The sequence below is a fragment of the Rhinolophus sinicus genome, linkage group LG02 (genome assembly GCF_036562045.2).
Source record: "Rhinolophus sinicus isolate RSC01 linkage group LG02, ASM3656204v1, whole genome shotgun sequence".
Classification (NCBI taxonomy): domain Eukaryota; kingdom Metazoa; phylum Chordata; class Mammalia; order Chiroptera; family Rhinolophidae; genus Rhinolophus; species Rhinolophus sinicus.
This window is the reverse complement of record NC_133752.1, coordinates 1501854-1525488: the sequence shown is the minus strand read 5'-3', so window position 1 is coordinate 1525488 and position 23635 is coordinate 1501854. Positions and strand designations below refer to the sequence as shown.

The following is a 23635-nucleotide window of genomic DNA, read 5'->3' as shown; positions in this document are numbered from 1 at the left end:
TGTACCATGATGCCGGGCATATCTGAATCCTGTCTGAGCCTCAGTTTCTCTACCTATGAGGGAGCAGGATAGCCTTAGGGCAGGTCCTCGTCCTCCTGTTGGTTTATCCCCAGACTGAGACAGGTCAGTTTTGTTTCCCCCTGAGCCATGGCACCCTCAGCTGAGCAAAGGCACACCCAGAACTCTGGGAGGCACCTCCCACAATAACTATCAGAGGCCATGAAGGGTGGCAGGGGTTAGCTAGGCAGGCTCAAAACAGCGAAGAGAAGTTCACATGGCAGTAAGTGGCAGAGCTGGGACTTGAATCCAGGTCTTAGCCTCAGTTTTCTCACCTGTAAAATGGGACTAATAGCAGCTGCTTCTCCAAGCAAACTTAGTGCCTCAAACGCAGGAAGTGCTAAGTGGCAAACACCCTGCAACCCTTTATGGGGAATAAAGCGTTCACGGCAGATCTCAGGAGGGAGTGGGACCCTTCTGGCCCCTCCTTCATGCTGGGGGACCATGCCTGGGATCCTGTCCACCATCCACACACAACTGAGGCCCTGGGCGCAGGGTCAGCTCACAAAGAGGTGACCAGCGTTCCTGGGCAAACCAAGGGCCTGGGAGGAGGCGAGGCCGGGCCAGGCCCTGGGGCAGGCCTTGGGCAGCCATAGGTTTCATCTGTCTAGGCAGCCAGGACCTCACGTGGCTCTGGATCCCAGAACCGCCAAACCTTCCAGCTCAAGGGTCTTCACACGTTTCGGTTACTGAGCTGGCTCCAGTGGCTGCTGGTTAGCTAAAAGCCATAGCATTCTGCATCCTGCCTCGCGTCACCAGCACAGGAGACCCCAGCACCAGCTGGAAACCGTTTCTGTGATCCAAGCCCCATTGAAAAAGTTTACAGGAAGGGAAGCCGCAGCCACAGTTGGGAAGTGTGTCTTGCTGGGTTCCCCCAGTGAGTTCAGGGCAGAGAGGGCAAAGCACTGTGACCAAAGGGAGGAGGAATTGCTAGTTTTCCAGAGATGGTGCAGAACACCGGGAGCTCCCTGTGACCCAAACATAAATATGACGGCACTGACCCCTCACCCTGGATGGGCTGAAGAGGAAACATCTGCAGAGATGGTGCTGGTCACTTGGTTCCTGGAAGCAGATGGTCATGGCTCCCACTGGGGGCGTGGCCTCCCACATCAGCTTACCCACCTCATCTCTTCCTCTTCTCCAGCTAATCACCCCACCCCAGAACATGCCTGCCCGGGGAAGGGGAAGTCCAAACAAAGGGCATTCTCCAGGCGACAGTTCATCCCTGGCTGGGGGGCACAAGTGCTGTCCTAGGTTTGGGTTTTACACAGCAAATCACTTTCCCAACATAAAGTACCGCGAGGCTCAGATGGTCCTGGGGTCCCTGCCAGCCCTGACTCCCAGCTGAGGCTGTTACACACACACACACACACACACACACACACACACACACGAAGCCAGCAGGTGGCTGTGCCAGGAGAGTGGCCTATTGGAATTCCATGGCAGAAAGTGAGAGCTTGATCAGGGACGGGGATGGCTGGTGGGCTCAGGCACCTGGGTATCACCGTCGCCACCCACCCGTGGCCTACTCAGGGCCCACTCTTCCTGCTCCTCTGTCTGTAGCTGTCACTTCCTCCAAGAAGTCTTCCTGGAGACCCCAGCTGGGTCCCAAGCGCCAAACCCCTGCACACCCCACTGCTCTGGCCAGCGTGCGCTGTGAACACCTCCTGCCCAGCTGTCTCCAGGTAACCATTTGTCAATCCAGTAAATGACCCAACTTAGATGTGGGGACCTTTAAGCTCTGCAGCCCCACGGCCCCGGACCTGACCCATGGCAGCAGGACCTGTGCTTTGAGGTGTGGGCTCTGAGCCCACATGACTCGAGTCTGCGTCCTGTTCTATTACTAGCTTGCACCCGGGGCAAGTCCCTTAGTAACCTGCGCCCTAGGAGACAGGGAGACCACTTCTTAGGGTTCCTGTGAGCTGAGCTGCTACAGTCACCACTTGATGTCCATGTGGGTACTCAGTAAGGCCAGTCACCCCTCCTTCCCAATGAAGCCCAGCCACCAAGGCAAAAGTCATCTGTGCTTTATTGTGCAGCAAAGGCCCTCCTGGAGCCTGTGCCTTAGCGTTCCTGGCGGGGTTCTGGGGCCAGCCCCTGCCCCATCCCCAAATGCCCTGCCCAGCTCCCAGCCCAGTACAGAGTGGGTGTGTGCTGGGAAGGGAGAAGGCAGTAGAACCAGAATTCCTGCCAACGAAGCCCAGGTGGGGCTTGGTCCTAGGATCCCGGGCTCCTGGGAAGTGTGACAGGGTGGGTGGGGTGGGATAGGAGAGCCCCCCAGTCCTCAGGAGCCTGGGGCCTGGCCTAGCTCCAAGGACCCAGCCTGCTGTGTGGGGCCTGGCCTGGCAGACGCCACAACGTGTGTGTCAGGAGGTCTTAGGTCAGAGCAGAGCACGTACTCCTGCTCCGCCTCCCATGAATGCCAGTCTCATCTGTGCAGTCCGGGGTGCTGGTCCCGTAGTCGCCTCTGCCCAGTAGCATGAGGTGCCAGTGTCACCTGGGCCCGGCGTAGCCGTAGGGGTGCTGCAGCAGCAGGCTCTGGTGGCCGGGCAGTGAGTGGGTGTGGTAGTGTTCCACCAGGCTGCCCACACTCACAAACAGGACCTCGCCCTCCAGGTAGAATTTAGAGTCCTGGGCGGGGAGGGGGACAAGGTCAGGGGGACAGAGCCAGTCTGCCTCTCCCTGAAAAATAGGGTGGTCAGCATAACGATGGGCCTGCTCCTGCTGCCCCATGTTCCCTCTGCTCCTGCCTCCCAGTTCCGACCTTACACCCCCCAATCTGCCCAGGGGATGTAAATAAGCCCAGGGTCCAGGGCTTATCACCCCACCCCCTCGAAGGTCAGTTGAGGACACACCTAGGCAAGGACAGCGGGGGAGGATGAGGCAGTGGGGAAGGGGAGGGTGAAGAAGGGGTGGTATCCAGAGGTGCCAGCCTCAGTCCGCCCACTGCTCTATGGGGAGACTGTTCTGCTCCCTTCCATGCCCCAGGCCAGGGTGCCCCTCCCACCCAGGGCCCTCAAGTGGCACAGCCTACTCACCTTCTCAAAGATGCGGTAGTTCCTTACTTTGTTGGAGGTTTCGTCCCACACGACCAAAACCTGCCGGGAGAAAAGCAGGCAGCAGTGGAGTGCAGGCTGAGAGCAGTACGGACCTCGGGAGAGCTGGGCCATGGGGACTGAAGGGGCAACAGCAGCATCGAGGCTGGGCCCTGGGGCCCTCGGGCAGGACTTGGGGAAGGGTCACCCTGCACGTGGACAGCAGGGTCATGAAGGGCAGTCCCTTGCCCCAGGGCTCCTGCCCTCAGACGGCCTCTGATGAGACGAGTTAACAGTACCTAGAGCCTGCTCCACCCTAGGACCATCTCTGATATACATGGGGAAACTGAGGCTCAGTGAAGTCACACAAGTCATTGCTGGAGAGGCAGAGGCAAGGCCGGCATTCCCACCACCCCCAGCAGCCTCCCCTTCAAAGTGCAGGAACCCCCACCCCCTCAGAGGCCTGGGGCGTCAGCCCTTCCTTCCTATCTTGTGCCAGTGCTGGGGAGGGGTGGCCACCACTACCCCCAGTCTACAGATGGCATTTACTTCCTGAGAATAGATGGGAAGGGGGCTGACAGGCAGAGACGTCAAGGATGGCGCTGGGGTGAGATGGCAAACAAGAGGCTACATGGGAAAGTGATCTATAAACTGTGAAGTCCTATGTTCGCCTGTCAGCCTGGTCCGTGCAGAGCCAGCAGACTCTGCACAATGCAGCCATCCCCAGGGGCCTTGCTGGGCAGGGAGGCTGCCAGGGCACCCTCCTTGGCACCTACCTTCCCAGACTTCGTGGAGGAATTCCGGATGCAGTAAAGTCCATCCTGGGGCTCTCCCCGTGGGGTTGTGGCTTTGAACAGCCTAAAAAAATCAACAGGTAAATCATCTTCAGACCGGTCTCAGGGACCCTCCAGGCCCACTCCCCAGAGTGGCTTCTGTCCTCTCGCTATCCTGCAGCTCAGGTGCCGAGGGCAGTGGGTGCCATGCGGACCATGCCCAGGGGGATGCTGGCGGGGGACTGAACTGATGGCATCTGTTGTTCTCTGGGTTTCTCCAGGTGCGTGGCTGTGTACTCGTGCCAGCAACTGCCCAGCACCAAGGTGAGTGAGGGGAACCGAAGAGCAGAAAGACGAGGAGCCAGCGGGGAGACAGGGTACCTCGTGTCTGCAAAAACAAGGCTTTGGAGAAAGAAGGGCTTCACACTGACCTCTCCACTTCATAGGATTCCGTGGTGTTGATAAAGACCGAGCTGGGCAGTGGCACCTGGAAAGGCCAATGGTGGTCAGGGTCAAGGTCAGAGTGGTGCTCGTGACCAGCACGCCCCCACCCTCCCCCTGACTTCCAGCCTCGGCCGAGAGCGCAGGATTTGCACCATTTTCCACCCCCCTCAACTCCAGGGTCCTGGGGCTTCCTGGTTTGAGACAGCCAGCGAGGGGCCACACGGGCCTACAGCCGCCCCGACACTGCCCACCCACGCTGGGACCCGGGCTCCCCACTCGGCCTTGCCTTCTCGTAGTCCTCATCAGAATCCGCCTCCCCACTGTCGGCCTGCGAGGGGAGATGGGGCTTTTCGAAGGAGAAGCTCCTGAAACTCTGGCCATCAGGGGGCGATCGCCTGGGAGGGAGCAAGAAGAAAGTTATGGCAGGGGGCCGCCCCTATGCGCCCTCTAAGTGCCCACACTACGCTCAGCCTTGGAACCCCTGGGGTCTGGCTGCCACAGCCCCAGTGGCTGTCAAAGGCCATGACCACAGAGCCCAGAGAGGGGCCCATGACGGCCACCCTGGGTGGCAGAAATCGCCCGGGACTGCAAGCCTGAGTTGGGGTCAGGGCTGACACTGACCCTGGCCAGGGGGGTCCCAGGGGCCTCAGCTCTGCTGTCATCACACTACGAACAAGGACCCTGGATGCTATGGGACAAGGACCCAGGCTGGGGGGGCCTTGGCCCCAACTTTGCCACTGACCAACTTTGTGACCTCGGCCAAGTCACACCTCTCCCAGAGTCACAGACTATGAATGGGTGGGAACGGGTCAGGCCCAAGGAACATGGCCCACACGTGTAACCAGGGGGTCCTAAGCCTCCAGGGCCTCAGGAGGGTCAGAGGAGGCCACACTGGGACGGGCCACTGGGCTGGAGACAATAGGCCCCAGTACACACTGCCCTGCTGTACCCCAGCCCGTATCCGGGGCTCAGCAAAATGACTCAGTCTGCACTGCTGTGGCCCTTTGTGAAACAGCACAGCCGCTCGAAGCCTCCCCCACCCCCCGCCTGCGGCTCCCAGAGCCTTCACTGCTGCGGGTCCCAGACATCTCTGACAACGGGCTGTTGGTATGGATGACGCTGTGTGTGGAAGCAGTGGGCACACTGGTCTCCCAGCACTGCCCAGCAAAAAAACAGAAAAGGTTTCGTGCAAGCCTGAGGGGTCACAGCCAAGCTCCCGACTCTGGCCAGTTCCCAATCAGGAAGGACACAAAGGCAGCCCGAGCCTCCGACAGGGTCAGGAAGGCTCACAGCCCGAGTGCCACCCCACTCGGTAGGCTGGGGCAGGCAGTCAGCCCTGCAAGACCCCCCTTGCCACAGCAGGGGCTCTGCAAGCCACGTGTCCCCAAAGTCCCTCCTTGCCCACTGCTCCGAGGCAGCTATGGGCTCCAGACCCCCACCCGCTGAGCTGGACGTCCGTCAAGGGCAAGGATGGGCATCCCCTGGATCCCTGGGTCAGGAACAGAGGCAGCCATTCAGCCTAGGCAGAGCCTTCCTGCCCGTGCCACGCGGCCTGGCACCCATTGTGGCCTGAGCGCCAGGGTAGGGAGGCCAGGGCACTGGCGGGAGAACTGGCCAGCTTGGGGAGGGGTCCCAGTGGCCCCAGCACCATGCAGACTCACTGGAGGTGCGGGAGGGGCGGCTTCTCTGGCTTGGGCAGGACCGCAGGTCGGGCTATGGCCTCCGGCACAGGCAGCTTCAAGGCAGGAGGCCTGGGGGCCACAGTGGGCACAAAGAGTGCAGGCCTGGCCATGTCCCTTGGCGAGGCCTCTTCACCCATCTTCAGGAACTTGGGCTTGTTGGCTGGCACGGGTGGGGGCTCAGGCGTGGGCAGCCCCCGGGGGGACAGGTGGAAGGACTTGAGTTTATCACAGTTCCTGGAGGTGGCAGCGGCCATGCTGGCAGAGCTGGAGGCAGAGCTGGACCCATGGCTGGGGATCCGGGGCTCTGGGCTGGGGCTGGTGCTCTCATGAAAGCAAGGGGGTTTCCGGAGGTTAGGCAAGGTGGGCAGGCTGCTCAGCGGGGGGTCGCTCATCCTCCGGGAGGTGGCAGGTGCTCTGGGGCCGGGCTCAGCCCACCTCAGGCCCAGCAGGTCCCTCTTGGAGTCCTCGGGAGCCAGGCCAGCATCGGTGGGCAGGCTGCGCTTAGGGGGCGGGGGTGGAAGCAGAGGGCCTGGGCCCGTGGAGGTGAAGGAGTGGGCACGGAGTACATCGGACAAGGCTGGCTTCCTGGGTGTTGGCACAGGAGGCGGAGGATAGGCTGGCGGGTGGATCAGGGTGTCTGCAGAGCAAAGCGATCCAGTCGGTGAGCAAGTGTCACCTGCTAGAGGCTGGACCAGCACCACCTTTGCAGATAAGGGATGGCCAGGGCACCCCCTCGCAGCCTCCAGCCCGTGCCTGGCCACCCTGCAGCCCCCATGCCCAGCCATCCTCCCAACCCACGCTACCTGGCCCACCCCATCCATCCTCCACAAGGCAGCCTGAGCCGACTTCCTAAAACCTAAATGTCATGTCAGGAGCCATCACGTTCTGGGGGGCGGGGAGGGGTGGGAGGGAGAAGATGCAAGGAGGACATGTAGGATTTGGCCTCAGCTGGGAGGCTGGAATTCCCAACTACTAGAGGTGAGGAGAGTGGGCAGGAATAGGCTGCAAAGAGGATGACAAGCTGCAGATGCTGCGAGGTGTCCAGGGGACGTCAACTGGGCTGTCGGGGCGCAAGTGTGACGTTCAGAGGAAAGGTCCTAGCTGGAGATGTCAATGGAGTCAACAGCCCATGGGCGACACTGGCTGTGGCCCAGGAGTGACAGAATAGGAATGCGCGAGGCCTGAGCCCTGGGGTGGCCCTCAGTCATGTGGATGGACACTGAGGGCCTGGCAGGCAACTGCCAGTGAGGTGCGGGGGGACCCAGAAGGCAAGGCACCTGGAGCTGAGTGAGGCTGGTGAGGAGCAGAGAGGGGGCAGCAGGCCAGGTGCAGCTCCCGGGGAACCCTAAGAAGGATGCTTTGGGGAAAGCCTGACTGGGGTGGGGGGTCAGGAGTCTGCAGGCGGCTTGCAGGAGCACTGGGTCCCTGGAGGCTCATCGCTGGGACGGAGAAGTGAGGCTCCCCTGTGCTCACCTCCAGCCACACTGGGCTGCAGTTCAGGGGTGGGACGATGGAGATGTCACCAGGGCTGGGGTGACTAGGCCAGAGAGAGGAGAGGGTAGAGCCTGTGAGTGAGGGGCCGATGGGGAGATGTGGGCTCTGTGCTGAAAGGGGGAGTACAGGCCCGCACGTCCTGGTGTGGTGGGCTGAAGGCCTGTGCGAGTCGGGCCCCGGCGGGAGGGAGCCGGGAAGAGGGAAGGGGGCTGGAGCCAAGGAAAGCGGAGCTGAGAGGAGGATACGGGAGTGGGGGCTGAAGTGCCAGAGGACAAGGACATTGGAGAGGAGGCAAGGAGGAGGGAGGCCAGTGGGTGGGAGGACTGTCCCATGTCTCCAGGGATAATGTAATCAACCAAATGAGAGGAGCCCAGGGTGGGGGCAGGGTCTGACGGAGGGAGGAAGGGACAGTGAGTGATGGGCTAGACGGCAGGGGCACGGGGAGGTGGGTCACCAGCAGAACAGAGGCATAGCCCTGCCCCACCCAGCCCTGTTCTTCCCTGTGACACACGTATGTGATGCCTGGTCCATGCCTGCGTCCCTTGCTAGGCCACATGCTTTGGGCAGTGGGGGTGGAGTGGGGCCGTGAGTGGCCGCCTGGCCTACAGAGCCACACAGAGCTGTCAGCCACAGGGAGCGGACCTGCTGTGGCTGCGTCCACTCCTCCTTCTCACTCTGGCCCAGGACCAGCTCAGCACCCCGCGTGCCCCACCCCACCCACAGAAGCAGACAGCAGAGCGGCCCGCGTGCACACCTCTCTGCTCTGCTCCTCTTGACACTCAGCAGGGAAACCCAGACGCAGGGTGGAGCAGGTCAGGCCTGAGGCCGCCCAGAGCAGTGCCCAGGCCGGCAAACCCAGCCTGGCCCAGCTCTGCCCGGGGCCCAGCCCCTGCTCTGTGCCCCAGAGTGCCCCAGGCCCACCAGCCAGCCACCTACCCTCAGGCTTCCCAGGCTCGGGGGAGTCAGGCTCCATGTACGAGTCGTCTTCGTCGTCATAGTCTGTGGGCAGATGAGGGATCAGACCAGGGTGGCCGGGGCGCAGGGTGGGGCCTCAGCGCACAGCTGAGTCAGGGAGACGGGGCAGGCGGGCAGGCTGCGGGGAAGCAGCAGGGTAGAGGCGGCAGGACAGCCGAATCTGCTCCCCTGGGCAGCAGCCCCACAGGAGGCCAGTGGTGTCACCCCTGGGGCCAGGTGTGGAGAGGACATGGGCGGGGCACCCCAGCCCGGCCTCACCTTCGTTGACTGTGGGGTATGGAGACAGGCTGATGTCCACCGGCCGCTCGACTGCACCGTAGAAGCTGTCCGTGTCTGAGCTGGAGTCACTGAGGCGTGGGACAGGACAGTGAGCCCCGCGGGGAGCCCCTTCGCACTCACACATCAGGACACACACACTCACACACGCGGACACGCAGACAGACAGACACAGGCATGTGTATGCAGACACTCGGAAACACAGGTGTGGACATGTGCACAAATACACACAAGGACACACAGACATGCACACACACAGACCTAGACACAAATACAAGACAAGGACAGACAGACATGTAGACACCTGGAGACACACCGACACGCTCCACCGAGGTTACGAGGACCAATATGGGGACTGGAGGCTGTGGTGCCTCCTTCCCCAAGACCCCTGTGGTTCTTGCCACAAGTGTAGCCACCTGACTGGCCAGATGCTGCCAGGCCTCAAGGCCCGTGTGCCCAGCTGCTCCTGCCCCAGGGAGCTCAGTCAACTGTAGGCCGAGCCTATGCAGGGACCAGCCGGGAGAGGGCCAGGAGCTCTGGGGTTAGGCAGGGACCTATGGGACGGCCATGGGTGCTTTGTGTTCCTGCCCAGAATGCCCCTGCCACTGGCTGAGTCATGTCACAGTGAGGTCGACGAGACGCTGGGGACTCATTCTGCTCTCACTCCCAAGCGAGCCAGGATGGACATGGCGGGGGGTGCGGGTAGGGGATCAAAGCTCAGAGCTGCTGCCAATGCTAGGCCTCCTGGGTGGGCAGGTAAATTCCCACGACCCCTAAATAGGAACTACCAACAAGGCACACATACACACACTCTTATACACACGGGTGCACACCTACACACGCTTACACACTCGGAAGCATACACACCAGCCCATACCCTGAACAAACATACCCAGCTGGCACCTCCAGAAGAGCTTTCAAGGAAAGGATTCTGGGCCAAGCCCCTGGGGGCTGGGAGGTGGGCACATGCACACACACAAGCCCAGGGCCCCTAGTAACACCGCCCGCCCGGCACCCCCCCAGGCCCACCTGGCATCCAGAGGCAGCTCCTTCTTCTCATGGAGGTGACCGATCTCTTTGCGCAGCAAGACCATCCAGCTCTGTGGGTCACCCAGGGCCGCAGTGGGCATGGTGCTGCCCAGGGCATGGCCCCACCCTTGCCCCTCCTCCATTCCCTGCCCCACTGGTCTGTAGCGACCGCCTGGTGGCCATCTTGGGACTGCAGCCCCCTCAGCCCATTCAGGGCTTGCCCCGAGACGGCAATTTCTGAGTGTGGTGCTGGGACCTGGGCATGAGGACGGGACACTGAGGGGCACACCTGCCCATGGCCCAGCCACATCCTCGGAGCCCCTGCCTGAGCTGACGGGGCGACAGGGCCCTGGGTGCAGCGGCCCCACCCCGGTCACCTTGCGCTCGTCCTCAGAGGAGGCTGAGAAGAACCACGTCCGGTGCTTCTTACTGATGTGGACAATCTTGAAGGGGAAGACGTTGTTGGACGTTGTCTCCTCGGCAGCCCGCATCACCCTGAGGATACAGTGCCAGTGGTCACCTGGGCCATGCCCACAGGGACGGGCCTGCCCTGGACAGGTCTTGGCATCCAGTGCAATGCCCCCAGGACATGAGCAGATTTGGATGGCGGGGCAAAGGGAAGCACCCCAGGCAAAGAGAGGCACGCAGGCGAGGGTGGGCGGTGAGCAGACGGGGGTGCTGGGGTCCCGGAGGGCGTCCTGAGGCAGCAGCATGTGGAGCTCCAAGATAAGGATGCGTCACCCTTGCTGCCCACGAATGCCCCTTTACGTGGCTGCCACCGCCCAGCTCAGGCCCTGCCTGGCCCCTGGCCTGCAGGTAGGACCGCGACGGGGCTGTGTCAGGCTCCAGCTGCCCGCACTGTCCGGCAGCGTCCTGGAGAGCATTTCAAGGAAATGACTCACTGTGGTCGCTCCCCCAGCCAGGATGTGGGGTTTGCACAGAGATCACAAAGTCTACCGTGGGGGCGGGGGGCTGCCAGGCTGGGCACCTAGAGCAGGGGTGCCCATCTGGCCCATTACAGTGACGGGACTATCCCCTGAGAAAAGGCTGTACCCCCAGCAGGCTGAGTGTGGTGAGTTTGGGGAAAGGAAATGTCCCTCCCCGAGGAACCCCAGAGCTCTGATCTACCAGTGCCTGTTGGCAGCCACCTCCTGTCCTCGGCAGTGCTCGGCCGGCCTGGGGGCCTGTCATTGGGCGGGGTGCTTCGGCAAGGCTCCCCTCCTCAGCTTGTGGCTGGGGTGTGAGCCAAGGCCTACAGCCACTCCCCAAGAGTCCCAGTTCCACCAGTGACACCGTGGGCCCCTCAGTTCATCACAGGAGAGGCCAGGCATGGACTAATGCCATAGGATGCAGGGCCCTGGTGGTGCCACACCAAGCGCCAAACCCAGGAGCCCACTTCACCCGCTCTGCACGCCCCCAAGGCTATGGGGCAGACCCGGGTGGGGCCGAACACACCAGCACACCCCATCCCACCCATCTGGCCCAGCGCTCGCCTGCCCATTAGCACCGGAGCCCCTCGAGGGCAGGTTTGTGGCCCCTTACCAGATGAACCCAACCCACAGCACGTGTGAAGCAGGAAGCTGGCCCCAGCCTGGGAGGACCCTGGCGCCAGCATGGCCTGAGACTAGCCTGGGGAGGGAGGAGGGACACAGAAGTCACTGGGCACTGGCTATGTAGGGACTCTGGAGATCAGACTGTCCCAACACTTGAGCCCTGCTGAGGAGCAGCAGGAAGCCCCAGCCTCACCCCCAGACTCTCAGCAAACGTCTGAAGGTGGACTGTGAGGAAGGGGTGAGGCACCACGGAGGCTGAGAGGAAGTGGCCGAGGAGGGACAGGGTCCCAGGGGGAGGGCACGTAAGCCATCTTGGGAGTCAGGGCGAGAACAAGGGGCAGGTGCAGCCAGAGCTCTTGGGGGTGCTGAGAGGAGCAGCAGAGGGTGGGGGCCAGGTCAGCGGCAGGCGGGCACTCACCGGTTGTACCCACTCAGCGAGAACGCGCCCTGTGGGGAGGCAGACGTGCTGCTCTTGAAGTAGTAGATGCATCGCTTGTGGATGATGACAAAACGCAGGGGCCCTGCGGGCGGCAGGCGAGTGCGGGCGGTGAGCCCCAGGGGCCACTGAGCCAACTCCACTCTGGACACTCTCCCAGAGGCCCTGGGCAACTGAACCCCACTGAACGGAAGGGTAGGGAGCTGGGATAGCATGCTGACCCCTCCCCAGGAGTCCACTACAGGGTCACATGTGGACAAATTCATGGGCATGCTGGCAGCCCCAGGGCAGGGGGAGATTTGGGGAGTTGTGCGGAGCTATTACAGGCCCCCAGGGACAGGACTGTGAGGAGGGGCAGAGCCAGGGCCAGAGCCCCAGGGAGGCCACAGCCGCCTTGCTGGAGGTTGTGGAGCTGCCAGGAGATTCCCTCCACCACCGGCTGGCACAGCGAGGCGGGGAGTGGCAAAGAAGCTCAGACAGCTTGTGAACGGGCTGAGGAAGCTGACCTCAGGTCCCCCGGGGGGTGGCGGGAAACTCAGGAGGGCCCACCATATAAGGAGCCAGAGGCCCAGAGAGGCTGGGTGCTTGTCCAAGGAGTCCAGCAGGGCAGGATGACCAGGACTCAGCCCTGTCCCCATGTCCTCCCACCGTGCTCCCTGCCACAGGGGACTCACATTTGAGCATCTGCAGCTGGGTGCCGCCCTTCTTGTGCAGGTAGCCAGCCTTGGCCACACCCCCAGGCATAGTGAGCAGGTTCTGGGCACCAATGGCCTTCATGGGGACCGGCCAGTGCATCTCCTCAGCTGCCATGAAGCTGCAATAAAAGGGGAAATGTCTCAGTGGGGGGGGGGACAGAAGACATCTTAGCTGGGGACATGCAAGAGGGACACTACCAAGATCCTGGAGACAGCATGAAGATTCAAGGCAGTAAGGGATCAGAAAGCCCCTTTTCCGAAGACGCCAGGCTCCCAGGTGGGACCTCAGGGAGAAAGGGCCACCCGGTCCACTTGGGCAGCCCTTGGTACATTCGGCCACATACCTGACCCTCAGGGACCCTGAAAGCCAGTGTGTCCCTTCATTGTCACTGGTTCATTCCGCACACACCTACTGAGCTCAAGGCCCCATGGGGGCTCGGCTACGGCAGTAAATGAACTCAGGAAACCACTGACCCAGGTAAGTCAGACCTTAGGCCATAACCACCCCCAGTCCGAGTGCCAGATGAGCCTAGGATGGGGCCTACCCTAGATAGAAAGTCAGGGAGGGCTTCTGGGAGAAGATAAACCGGGTCACAACTGGAAGGAGGGAGTTAAAGTGGTACAGGGGCTGGGGGAGGCCCTCGGCGCCCTCTCCACGAGCGGCGCCTCTCAGCAGGAAGGGAGAGACACATCTCCCAGACACCTCACCCTCCACTCCTGCCTGCCCTTAGCTGGCTTCTGTCCATCCCTTTCTTAAGGCCCTGCGACCAGGAAGCAGGAAAGCAGGTGGCCAAGAGCCCCTAGCTCCCGGGTCAGATAACCCAGCTGGCCTATGGGGCATCCCTAAGCCTGTTGCTGGGGCTGTCAAATGAGAGGACAGAGCAGACGCAGCCTCGCATGCAGCCTCATCAGCAGTGGACGCCACGACCGTTTGGTGGGTTGGATAGTATCCACCCTGTCTCCCCATCAGCCTGGGGCATCACTTGGACAGGAATCACAGTGCAGTCACCAGAGACGCTCACCACCTTAGGGATAACCCAGCCTGACAGGACCCTACATTCTGGGTCCCCGCGTCAGGCCTGCCCCTCTCCAGCCTCTTACTCACGCTCCAGCTGCTGTCCCTGAAACCTGCCAGGCTGTTGCACACTTCTGGCCTCTCCTCACATGGAGAACTCCTACTCATCCTTCAAGACCCAGCTTCAGAGTCTCCTCTTCTGTGAGGAACCTCAAAGCCCAGTCACATTTAGGCTGTCCCCCCATCCCTGGCAGATCTCAACAGCGCCCCCAACCCTGCACTGTTATGTGTGTGCCTGCCCCACCCCACCCAGGGCCTGGTCCCTCCTGAGGCCCCAGCCCATTGGAGGTGTGTGGTCAGTAGTGGAACCCGTAGTGGAGCAGCTAGCCAGAGACCCACAGGTCCAGTCCTGCTGGGACTCCTGCCACTACAGCCCCATGCCCAGAAGCACACACGACAACCATTCTGCTCTTAGCAAAAGAGCACCCTCCACCCAATGTTCCCCGCCGCCAGGGACCGGAGCTGCTCCTGCGCCCTGCCCCTGCCCCTGCCTCGGTCACTCCGGCTGCCGCCTGCGGCTCCATCTGCACACAAAGCCAACCCCTCCAGCCAGGAACCCACCAACAGCAGAGGCTAGAAACAAAGGCGCGGACACCCATCCCTGGGACGCCTGGGCCCGCACGGTGCCCCCCACCCCATGGGGAGGGAGGAGGGCCCCCCCCCCCGCGCCCACGCCCACCCACAGGGAGGTACTGGAGTATAGACAGGCCCGAGCCCCGCCCGGAGCCCCCAGACCCGCCAGCCTGGGGCTGGCCCACGCCCGCCTTTGTTCTCGCAGGAAGCGCTGGCCGGTCCGGAGCTCGGGGTCGGCCGGGGCTCCGTACTCACGGCGTCCACGCGGCGGGCACAGCCGGCTTCCGGAGAACGGTCCGCCTGCCCTGCGCACACCGACACGGCCCCGGGCTGGGCCCTCCCGCCGCCTCGCCCCCGGCACCCGTCTCCCGCCAGCCGCAGCTACGCGGCCGGAGCCCCGTGCCTGCCATGCCACCGCGCCCCCGGCCCAGCGCCCCCCAGCCCCACGCAGCTGGCTCCTCCCCCGCGGGCGGGGCCCAAGAGCAGGTGAGGAGTCCCTCCCCCCGCACCGCCCCCTTTCCCGTAGGGGGTGGGGCTGGCCGGGGACAGGTGAGGAGCACCGTTCCTCTGCCCATCACCCTGTGGGGCCACCCGGCCGCGCCTCAGTTTCCCCATCAACTCCACTGAGAAGGGCCTAGGGGGCGCGAAGCGAGCGTCTAAAGTGCAGCCCAGAATAAAAAAGCCACCAATGCAAACGAGGCAGCAGTTTCCCAGCCCCAGCACTGCCAGTGCCGGCGCTGGAAGGCCCAGGTTCCAGGTGCACTGGGCAGGCGAGCGCCCTTGGGAAAGGGGCTTCTTCTCCCTGGATATCTGTCTATACTTCTTAAGTGGGGTGATGGCCGCCCTGCCTCCAAAAGCTGGGTGGGGCTGAAGCAGGTCCAGCGGCGAGTGCCCCACAGACTGGCATGTATGCAGGCCCCAGGCAGGTCTATAGTATCTCCTGCCCCCTCATGGGCAGGCTGCTTCACTACCTGATGGCATGGGCCTCCACCCTCGGATTCCCTGCAGGAGGCAGGGGTCTGGTCCTCGGTAGCCCCCCAACAGCTTGGGCATACGTGGGCTCCTCTCCCAGGAGACCCCCAGGCTGGCCAGAGGCTGGTAAAGGCCCTTGCTCGCCTCCCAAGCACTCCTCCACCCGCCTGCATGCAGGTTGCCACCCAGACGGGCCACCTGCTGCAGAAGGTAGCTCTCACAGCTTGGGCCCGGCTCCCTCCCACCTCGCTGTCCATACTGGGCTCCCCTCTCTGGTGTCCTGGACTCCACCTCGGGCTTGCTCTGGGGGGCAGTGCCCTCCCACTGCAAGCCACCTTCACCTCTCGCTGCTGCCTCCCACAGCAAGGCTCCATCCTGCCTCCGAGCCTGCTTCCAGCGCCCCTGCCAGTCCCTCTTCTGGCAGCGTCCAGGCAGCCTCCTCCTGCACCCAGCCGCGTCTCCACCACCTCTGGGCAGCCCCCACCATTGCCTCACTTGTCTTCCCTAACTCGTCTTCCCGCCATCTCCCTCCACGCAGCACACTCTCCAACACACGTGTGCAGGTCCTCCGCAAGACTACCTGGGCCTTCGGATCCTGCCTTTCTCACGGCTCTCCTCCTGCTCTCCACCTCCAGTGCCAGACCGTTGACTCCCGTTACCCAAAACCGCCAGGCACCCTCCTCCAGGCCTCTGTGCAGTTTCCACTGCGTGTGGCTGCAAGTGAACTAAGCCAGCCCAAGCGTTGACTCAAATGAACACCAGTCCTTCATAAACTTTTCCAAAAACAGAAGAGGAAGGAACTCAGTCCACGAGGCTAGCATTACCCCATACCAAAACCAAAGACATCGCAAAAAAGAAGACTACAGACCAATACCCCTTATGAATTTAGCAAGCTGGTTGTACACCATGTCAAGTGGGAGCCATCCCAGGCATGAAAGTTTGGTTTAACATTCAGAATTCAATGAGCACGATACATCACATCAATCGAATAAAGGATAAAAACCACGTGATCCTCTCAGAAAGAAAGCACTTGCCAAAATTCAACAAGCCTTCATGATAAGAACACCACTCCACAGACTGGGAACAAGAGAAAACTTCCTCAACTGGTAAAATCCTAGAGCCCACACCACTCAGTGGTGAGAGACAGTAGGCTTTGCCTGAAGGTCAGGGACAAGGCCAGGACATCTGCTCCACCACTGCTATTCAACACTGTATAAGGAAGAAAAAAGGTATCCAGATTGGAAAAGACGAAGTTACACGTCACAGATTAGATGATTGTGTGTACAGAAAACTCCAAGGAATCCGCTAAAAAATGATTAGAACTAATAAACAGGCTCAGCTAGGTGGCAGATTACAGGGTCACTACACAAAAACCAGTCGTATTTCTATCTACTAGCAAAGAACACTCCAAAAGTGAAAGGCATGAGCGCCAGTGTGCCCGCTTCCAGACAGTCTTCCCTGACTTCTAGGGGGTCCTATGACCCCACACAGAGCTAGCACAGCCCCTCCAAACACTGACCACACTAGGTTGTCACTGTCCCCCACCAGCACAGGCCCAGAAGAAAGGGGGTACCCAGGGAGCACCAACGGAGGTATAGAATGATGACCCGCTGGGTGGGAGGGACTGCAGTTGTGTGGAAGGCACAAGAAGCCCAAACCGAGCCCCCACCCTGGGATATCGCCTCCTCCCCTATCTGTGAAGAGACCTGACACATGTGTGGGGTGGGGGCAGCTGCTGTGAGGACAGACAGAGCCCCCGCATGTGGCTCCACATCTGGGTGAGGTTGGGGGGTAGCTGGAGTCAGCCCACAGCCCCACTCCTGTTCAGCTCAATGGCCAGAGAGGCTCAGGCCGGGGAGGGCCTCGTTTTCACATGGCCGCCGTCCCTCCATGGCAGGATGAGGGCTCCTAGGTGGCCAATGACTGACCTTGGGTGGGGAGGGTGGGTCGTGACAGTGCCAGGCTGTGCTCCACCCTCACCTCCCCTGGGAATGTCCTCGCCGATGGTTCACTCACTCTCCAGAGGACGGGCTGTCGAAAGGGAAGACCATCCTGACTCCAGCACCCTCTGGCCACCACCAGCCCTGCCCTGTACCAGTGTGTGAGCTGGGTTGCCTGGCACCTGACCAGAAGCCCAGTGCCAGGTCAGACTGGAGAACAAAAGGGGAAGTAGTGGCTGAGGGTGAGGGTGATGACGGGCCATGGTGACCACATAGCTTTCGGGGACTTTCAGCTCTCAGCCTCCAGCTCCATTGGTGCCCAGGAAAGTTGAGGGGAGTCCCCAAGACACACCTACACTCCTGGCCGGCCTGGCCTCCCGCTGTCTCCCTCGATGTCCACAGCGTCACCCCAGCCCCAGCGACCTGATGGTTAAACTCCATTCTCCCCAGGGGCCCCCACCGGCCTTCCTACCAGCTCAGAACAGGAAGCCTCAGTCCCCTTCTCCGCAAGGGCAGACACCCCATTGGGGCCCGCTTACTGTGCTGCGAGTGGTACCCGCTGAGCCACTCTGGTGGGAGCTGTCAGGGACAGTGATGGAGACCTGAGTTCAAATCCTGCCAGGCCCATCCTCCACTTAGCCTCCACTTCTCCAGTTCAAAGTGGGTATGGAGAATCCACTCCTCAGAGTGCCCAGACACCCATTAGCACAGTGACAGGTCCGTCCCCTCAGGGGACTGAGGCCACCCAGAGAGCATCCAGCAGAGTCAGCACTCATTTTCCAGGCTTGCTGTGCTGTGAGGCTCTATGTTCCCTGAAGTTTGAAGGGCTACCTGGAGCGGGGTTCTGGAGACACACAGGTCAGTGTCGAGGGGCAGGCATGGTGGCTGCTGGCCTCCAGGAGCCCTTCCAGCAGGTGGGTATGCACTAGGGAAGGTGGCACCTTGGGGACACTCTGGGTCTCTGCTCCTATGCTCATTCCCCACCTTCTGTCAAAGTTGAGACCGGTCTATGTATTTAGGTGCAGGGATGGGACGGGGCAGGTAGGTAGGAACCGCTCAGTCCCACGAAGTGTAGGCTCTGTGGCCCCCACCCGTGTGGCCCTGAGGAGGGCGGCATTGCCTGCTCAGGCCCATGTGTGATCTGTGGGGGCTGCCCTCGGGGGGCAGTGGCACGGACGGTGTGCACAGATAGCATATGTGGGAGCTGCACAGTTTGAGTGTGGGTTCTACATGTGTCCGTCGGTGTGCCCACCTGTGCACAGGTGTGAGCTGTGCATGAGAGTGGAGCCTGGGGGCTGTGAGGCCTGGGGGCTGCGCTCCTGCGGGCTGTCTGACACCTGCAGACATGGCCCTGGCTGCAGTGAGGGAGCTGGCACCTCGTGTGACCAGTGTCGGGGGTTCCTGTCAGTGCTGACCAGGCCGGCCTGTTTGTGGCAGCCACAGGGTGAGGTGGGGCTGGGATGGGCCAGGCCCCCAATGTACTTATTCACACCCTCATACACAGTCGTTGTCCACATGCATGCCCACTGACACCCTCACACTCACACAAAGGCACACGTGCACTCAGACATACCCACTCATACTCAGACATACATGCACACACACGTATTCACACCTTATTCACACACATGTACACACCCACTCATCCACTCTCACAGGCCCATTTGTACTCACATGTGTGCACACACTCATTCACTCGCTCACATGTACACACACACACACACACACACACACACAGTCTCCAGAGGCTAACAGGACCCTTCACGGTAGCCCCCAGTGCCCTGGGCATCGGTCACATGACTGCCACCCCCTCAGCCCTGTCCAGGCCCAGGGCCAAGTTCTACCTGACGGCGCCTTATATCCCACAGGCTCAGTGCTTTAGTCCCACTTTACAGACTAGGACACGAGGCCACAAGAGGCTCAGGGCTGTGAGTACCAAGAGCACTGGCACTCAGCAGGGGCCAGGCTCCGTGCTTCTCAGGACCCATGTCATGTCACCATCCCAACAGCCCTGAGCTGTGAACCAGCCTCCCCCCCACGTCACTGATGAAGACACCGAAGGCCAGGAAAGTGGAGTAACTGACCCACTGGGGGGGCGCTCACCTCCTGCCCAGCGCACCCACTCCCCAGCCTGGCACATAGATGGCACTAGGTGGCAGTGGGGTGACAGCTGCAGGACAGGGAGGAGGAGGGACCCCAGTGCCTCTCACCCAGCCCATTTGTTCTCTCCTTTCAGTTTCCCTTCTTCCTTCCTCTTCCCAGAATCTTTCTCCATAAAAGAAACAAAACCAAAAACCTACGAAGGCTGGTGAGCAGCCATGCCACAGGCAGTTCTGCCCCTGCGAGCTTCACAAGGAGAGCCCCCCTGCCGGCAGGTCCCCCAGCACCTCCCGCCCCAGGGCGTGCACGCGCACACACGCTCCTATTCACACTCACACTCACATTCACACTCACACTCACACCATCACTCACAACACTCGCACACACTGTGCACACACAGGACCCAAATGACAAGGCCACCCCCAGAGGGTGTGTGGGGGAAGGCTCACCCCAGCCTGGGCCCCCACCCCAGCTGTGCGCCCGGGGTCCTGTGGGTCCCCTCCGCGACCCCTATGGGGGCCCTGTCTCCCACATGAGGCCTCCTCAAGTGGTTCGGAGGGCACAGGCCAGCACCACCTCCCCAGCCACCAGCCCCAGGGCCACCCCACTGACCTGATGGCACTAACCCAGCACATGTCTCTCCTGCCTGGTGACAGGTTGGGGGCAGGCATCCTGGGGCCCAAGGAGTCCATGTGGCTCAGGGGCCACGGAGCGGTGCCGTGGCCTGCATCCCCAGGCTGGTGAGGCCTGGTGCCCGGCGCTGCCCAAAGTGCTCCCTCCTGCTGACAGCCGCCTGCTGCTTCTGGGGCCTGTGGCCACCAGGGCTTCCTCCCCACCGGGAACTTCCTGTTGCCGGTCCCTGGGCAGCCCCAGTAGCCGGCACTTCCTCTCTTCCGCCCTGTGAGTCCTGAGGCCCAGGGCTGTGCCCACTAGGTTTTAACCACTCGCTCTGTGGTCAGAGCCCCAAGCTCTCCAAGGCCCTCAGCGAGGCCAGCTGTGTCCCCGGGGAGGAAGCTCCCGCCGATCCCCCACGGCAACCTCTGCACACCTGGTTTCTCCCCAGCAAAACACCGAAGCCCCTCACAGCCCACAGACTGAGGCACAACCTGCTTGGCGCAGAGACACCCACCCAGCGAGAAGCCAGCGCTGACACCCCACATGGGGAGCTCACTACCTCCCACTGTGCTTCTCACCAGTGCAAACGCTACCACCCTGCTCTGCCATCTGAGGCCACACAGAGGGGCTGCGCCTCTTGCACCAGGAACCTTTCGGGTTTCAACGTGGTCACCTCTCTGCCTTTGGACACCAAGGGACCAAGACACTGGTCCTAAGCCTGGGCGCAGGCATTTCCCTCCCACCCTCCCTCCCACTCGCCCATGCCCGGCACAGCCTCTGCGAACACCAGGCTTGCTGGAAACCACTTATGACCTGTGGGCAACACTTTCCCGTCACCCCCAGTCCCTCTCAGAATGCAGCCCTGCCAGGCCTGCGCCGCTCTGCCCACCACGCCCAGCACCCTCCCCTGCCCAGGTCCACAGTCAGGGAGCTAGGGGGCAGGGATACAAGCCCCAGCCTGTTGCTGCTGAGTCCCCACATCCCCTGCCCATCCTCGCCTGAGCTCCGGTCTCAAGGTCCTACCCCTCCCAGAAGAAGGAGCGTTCTGGGGCCACGCCCACCGCAGGATTTGAGGATGATGGGCCACAGGGTCCCTGGGAGTTACAAAGGTCTCGTATGGTCCACCAGGTTTCCTAGGGCAGAGCCCCCACAACCAGCCGTGCAGCACCTAGCTGTCCCACATACCTGCGTGTCAGGGCACTGGAGGAGAGCGGCTCCCAGGCTGGGGGCCAGCTCAGGGCCAGAGACATCCTGGAAAGTGAGGAGCTGAGGCTTTTGTGTCTGAGCGCCCCTCAGGGTGGGGGTAGTCACCCTGGCCTTCTGTGCCAGCCTCAGCATCCTCAGGTGGCTGAGGGCAGAACGTGCCTTCAGCAGAAAGCTGGCCATGACAAGACAGACAGATGGTGGCAAGGGGAGGGTTAAGTGGGCCTCGTCCCCTTCTCCTTCCTCTTTGCAGCCTGCCCAGGGTGGGTACAGGCCCCCAAGCGAGACACAGCTGGGCACCTAGCCCACCTCCATCTTTTGCCAGCTGTATGGTCTCAAGCTACTGACTTAGCCTCTCTGGGTCTTAGTTTCTTCATCTGTGAAATGGGTGCTGAACATTCAGATAAAATAGCAGGTGAGAAGCCCTCAGGCCATGGACCAGCCAGGAGAATCCAGAGGGGCAGTTCTGGGACATAGTGGGGGCCTCAAGGAGCTATGGGGTCCAGAGCAGGTGCAGGTTTGACCGAGGGGGAGTTTGCTGGGACAGGGGTGTTGGGAGGGAGTCAAAGGCAGAGCAGGGGCTCGGGGTGAGCAATGTCCCAGGGTGGGGAGGAATCCATGGGTGCGACTAGATGGCCGAGACCAGGGGAGGTTGGGGTGCAGGTGCGGGGATGAGATCCTGCCAAGGTAAGAACCAGGAGCCACCGGCCACCCCAGGGCCATCCCAGTCCTCACTGGACAGACGGAAGGATGGGTGAGGCCTGAGGTCAAGCAGACGTTGGAGCCTCCCCCCGCCTTATCCCCCAAGGACCCCAGGCACAGAAACGCAGCACAGGTAGACGTGGGCAGAGGGCCCTGGCCCAGGGATGCCGCAGCAGGACTCACAGCGCCGAGCAGAGGAACACGGGTTCCTGCGGGGGTCAGACCTAGTTTTCCTGCGGAAGGCTGAGGTCAGGAGTCCCGGGCTGCTATGCTGCCCTACAGGCATCTCCTCTCCATGTGCCCTCCCATCTCCTAAGGCAGGTTCACCCCTGCAGCAAATAAACAACACTGCTATTCATACGCCTGGAAACAGGACACTCAGCCTCCTCTCCCCGCACCCCAATAATGGCAGCTCCATGACCTTCTACGCTCTGCTGGCAATAACCACAGCAATGACCCCACACCAGCATCCAAGCAGGGAGACACGTGGGGCTAGGCTGTGGCTGGGGTCCCTACACTCAGCAGCTCGGGTCTCCCACTCCCCCCGTCCCAAGTTGCAGCTCCTCCCCCTGCCCCCAGTGGCAGGGGCCCACCCCAGCCTGCAGGACTGCAGGGCACTTACCAGGGTAGGTGGGAGCCAGCCAGCAGGGCAGGGGAGGGGCCAAGGATCAGCCTGAAAAAAGAGGGAGGGAGAGATTTCACTCCAGGCTGTGGGGGCCACAGCCTGCTCAGGAGCGAGGCAGATGCCCAGTGCAGCACTACTGGTCCTGTCCGCCCTGCACTGGCCATGAGGGCACTAAGGGGCAGACAGGAGGGCACCGGCTGTGCCAACGGTCAGGTAACGAAGGCGTGGGGACTGGAAACACATCCCTGAGTACCCCAGCTGCAGCTTTCCCATAGGTACCCAGAGACGCGCCCATACCCAGCCCGGTGCCCCACCTGCCACCTCCAGGGACAGCTCAGGTACTGAAGGTGCCAAGGAGGGACTGCCAGACCTAGGCAGGGTTCTAGGCCCAGGTAAGGGTGGCTGGCACCCCCTGGAGAAAGTCTCAAGCTCTCAAAATAAGACGTACCGGCCTCCACAGGGCCTGGGCCCACCACAGCAGCCCGAGGCAGCGCCCACCAGCTCCTCGGCCACGACCCCCCATGCCCGGCCTCCACCAGCCTCATTTTCCTCTCAGTACAGCAGAGGCTGGAAGAGTGAAGGAAGGGCGGACTCTCCCTCTCCCCTAAAGTTGCCTGATTTTCTGGCCTCCAGGACTGTGAGTTTCTGTTGTTTTAAGCCCCAGCATGTGGTACTTTGTTTTGGCAGCCGGGAAACTATTACACCCAGGGACTTAGGGACTCGCCCAAGTCCTTTCTCTGGCGACTGCAGGCTTTCACTCCCAGGTGATCTGAAATCCTGGACGTGCTGTGCAGGGACAGGCGGTTCTGGGGGCAGCGCCCAGTGGGCACCCAGCTGGACGGGGCAAATCTGAGCTGGCCTCCCTGGATGTCCACAGCCTCCCTCAGGCCTGGCTCACGACTTCTCCCCTGAAATCTCCACGTCAATGGCACAGCCCTGCCCACCAGAATGTCACCACATGTATGAGTATTTCCCCAGCAGCCCCCTTAGGCCCAGGACGGTGACTGGCCCACAGCAGGGCCGAGCCAGGCCAGTGTACGGACAAATGGGTTGAGTGTCATGTCCGCACATGGCCAAACCCCTGACGTGGCTGTAACCGGCATATGCCTGGACCGTCGCTAGAGCCAGAGTAAAGAATTGTGACTTACAGCCTATCTGACCCTCATCAAGAAGCGACGGGCAGCAGACTGCAGCCAAGGCCCAGCCGTGCCCCAGGGCCTCTGCGTTGGGGTCCACGTCTCCGACCCCAGACGACAGCACTGTGCTGGGCTCCAGGAGGCACCCACGGGCTGCTCAAGGCTGCCAAGAATGGAGGTGGAGGCAGCCCGGCCAGTCCTGTGTCCGAGGCCAAAGAGAATCAGGGACAGTGCAGAAAGAGGCC

The 23635-nt window shown here is 61.7% G+C and overlaps 1 protein-coding gene across 14 annotated transcripts in view; it reads right to left on the bottom strand.

Moving 5' to 3' along the window:
• Positions 1–2067: 2067 nt before the first annotated feature.
• SH3BP2 (SH3 domain binding protein 2) overlaps positions 2068–23635 on the bottom strand; it is a 33860-nt gene continuing 12292 nt past the window's right edge. For 2 of the 14 annotated variants that reach the window (XM_074320367.1, XM_074320401.1), the window contains exons 2-15: positions 22252–22302; positions 21854–21958; positions 12429–12568; positions 11737–11839; positions 10143–10260; positions 9766–9836; positions 8719–8807; positions 8422–8484; positions 5971–6628; positions 4596–4704; positions 4297–4352; positions 3869–3950; positions 3096–3155; positions 2068–2739 (exon numbers count right to left, since the gene is read on the bottom strand). In XM_074320367.1, coding sequence (XP_074176468.1) covers positions 2551–2739; positions 3096–3155; positions 3869–3950; positions 4297–4352; positions 4596–4704; positions 5971–6628; positions 8422–8484; positions 8719–8807; positions 9766–9836; positions 10143–10260; positions 11737–11839; positions 12429–12568; positions 21854–21958; positions 22252–22302 — 1894 coding nt within the window. In that variant the 3' untranslated portion in view covers positions 2068–2550. Of the gene's footprint in view, positions 2740–3095; positions 3156–3868; positions 3951–4296; positions 4353–4595; positions 4705–5970; positions 6629–8421; positions 8485–8718; positions 8808–9765; positions 9837–10142; positions 10261–11736; positions 11840–12428; positions 12569–14352; positions 15599–19721; positions 20414–21812; positions 21959–22251; positions 22303–23635 lie in introns of those variants that run through there. The other 12 variants (XM_074320376.1, XM_074320413.1, XM_074320427.1 and 9 more) reach the window with 11 other exon arrangements.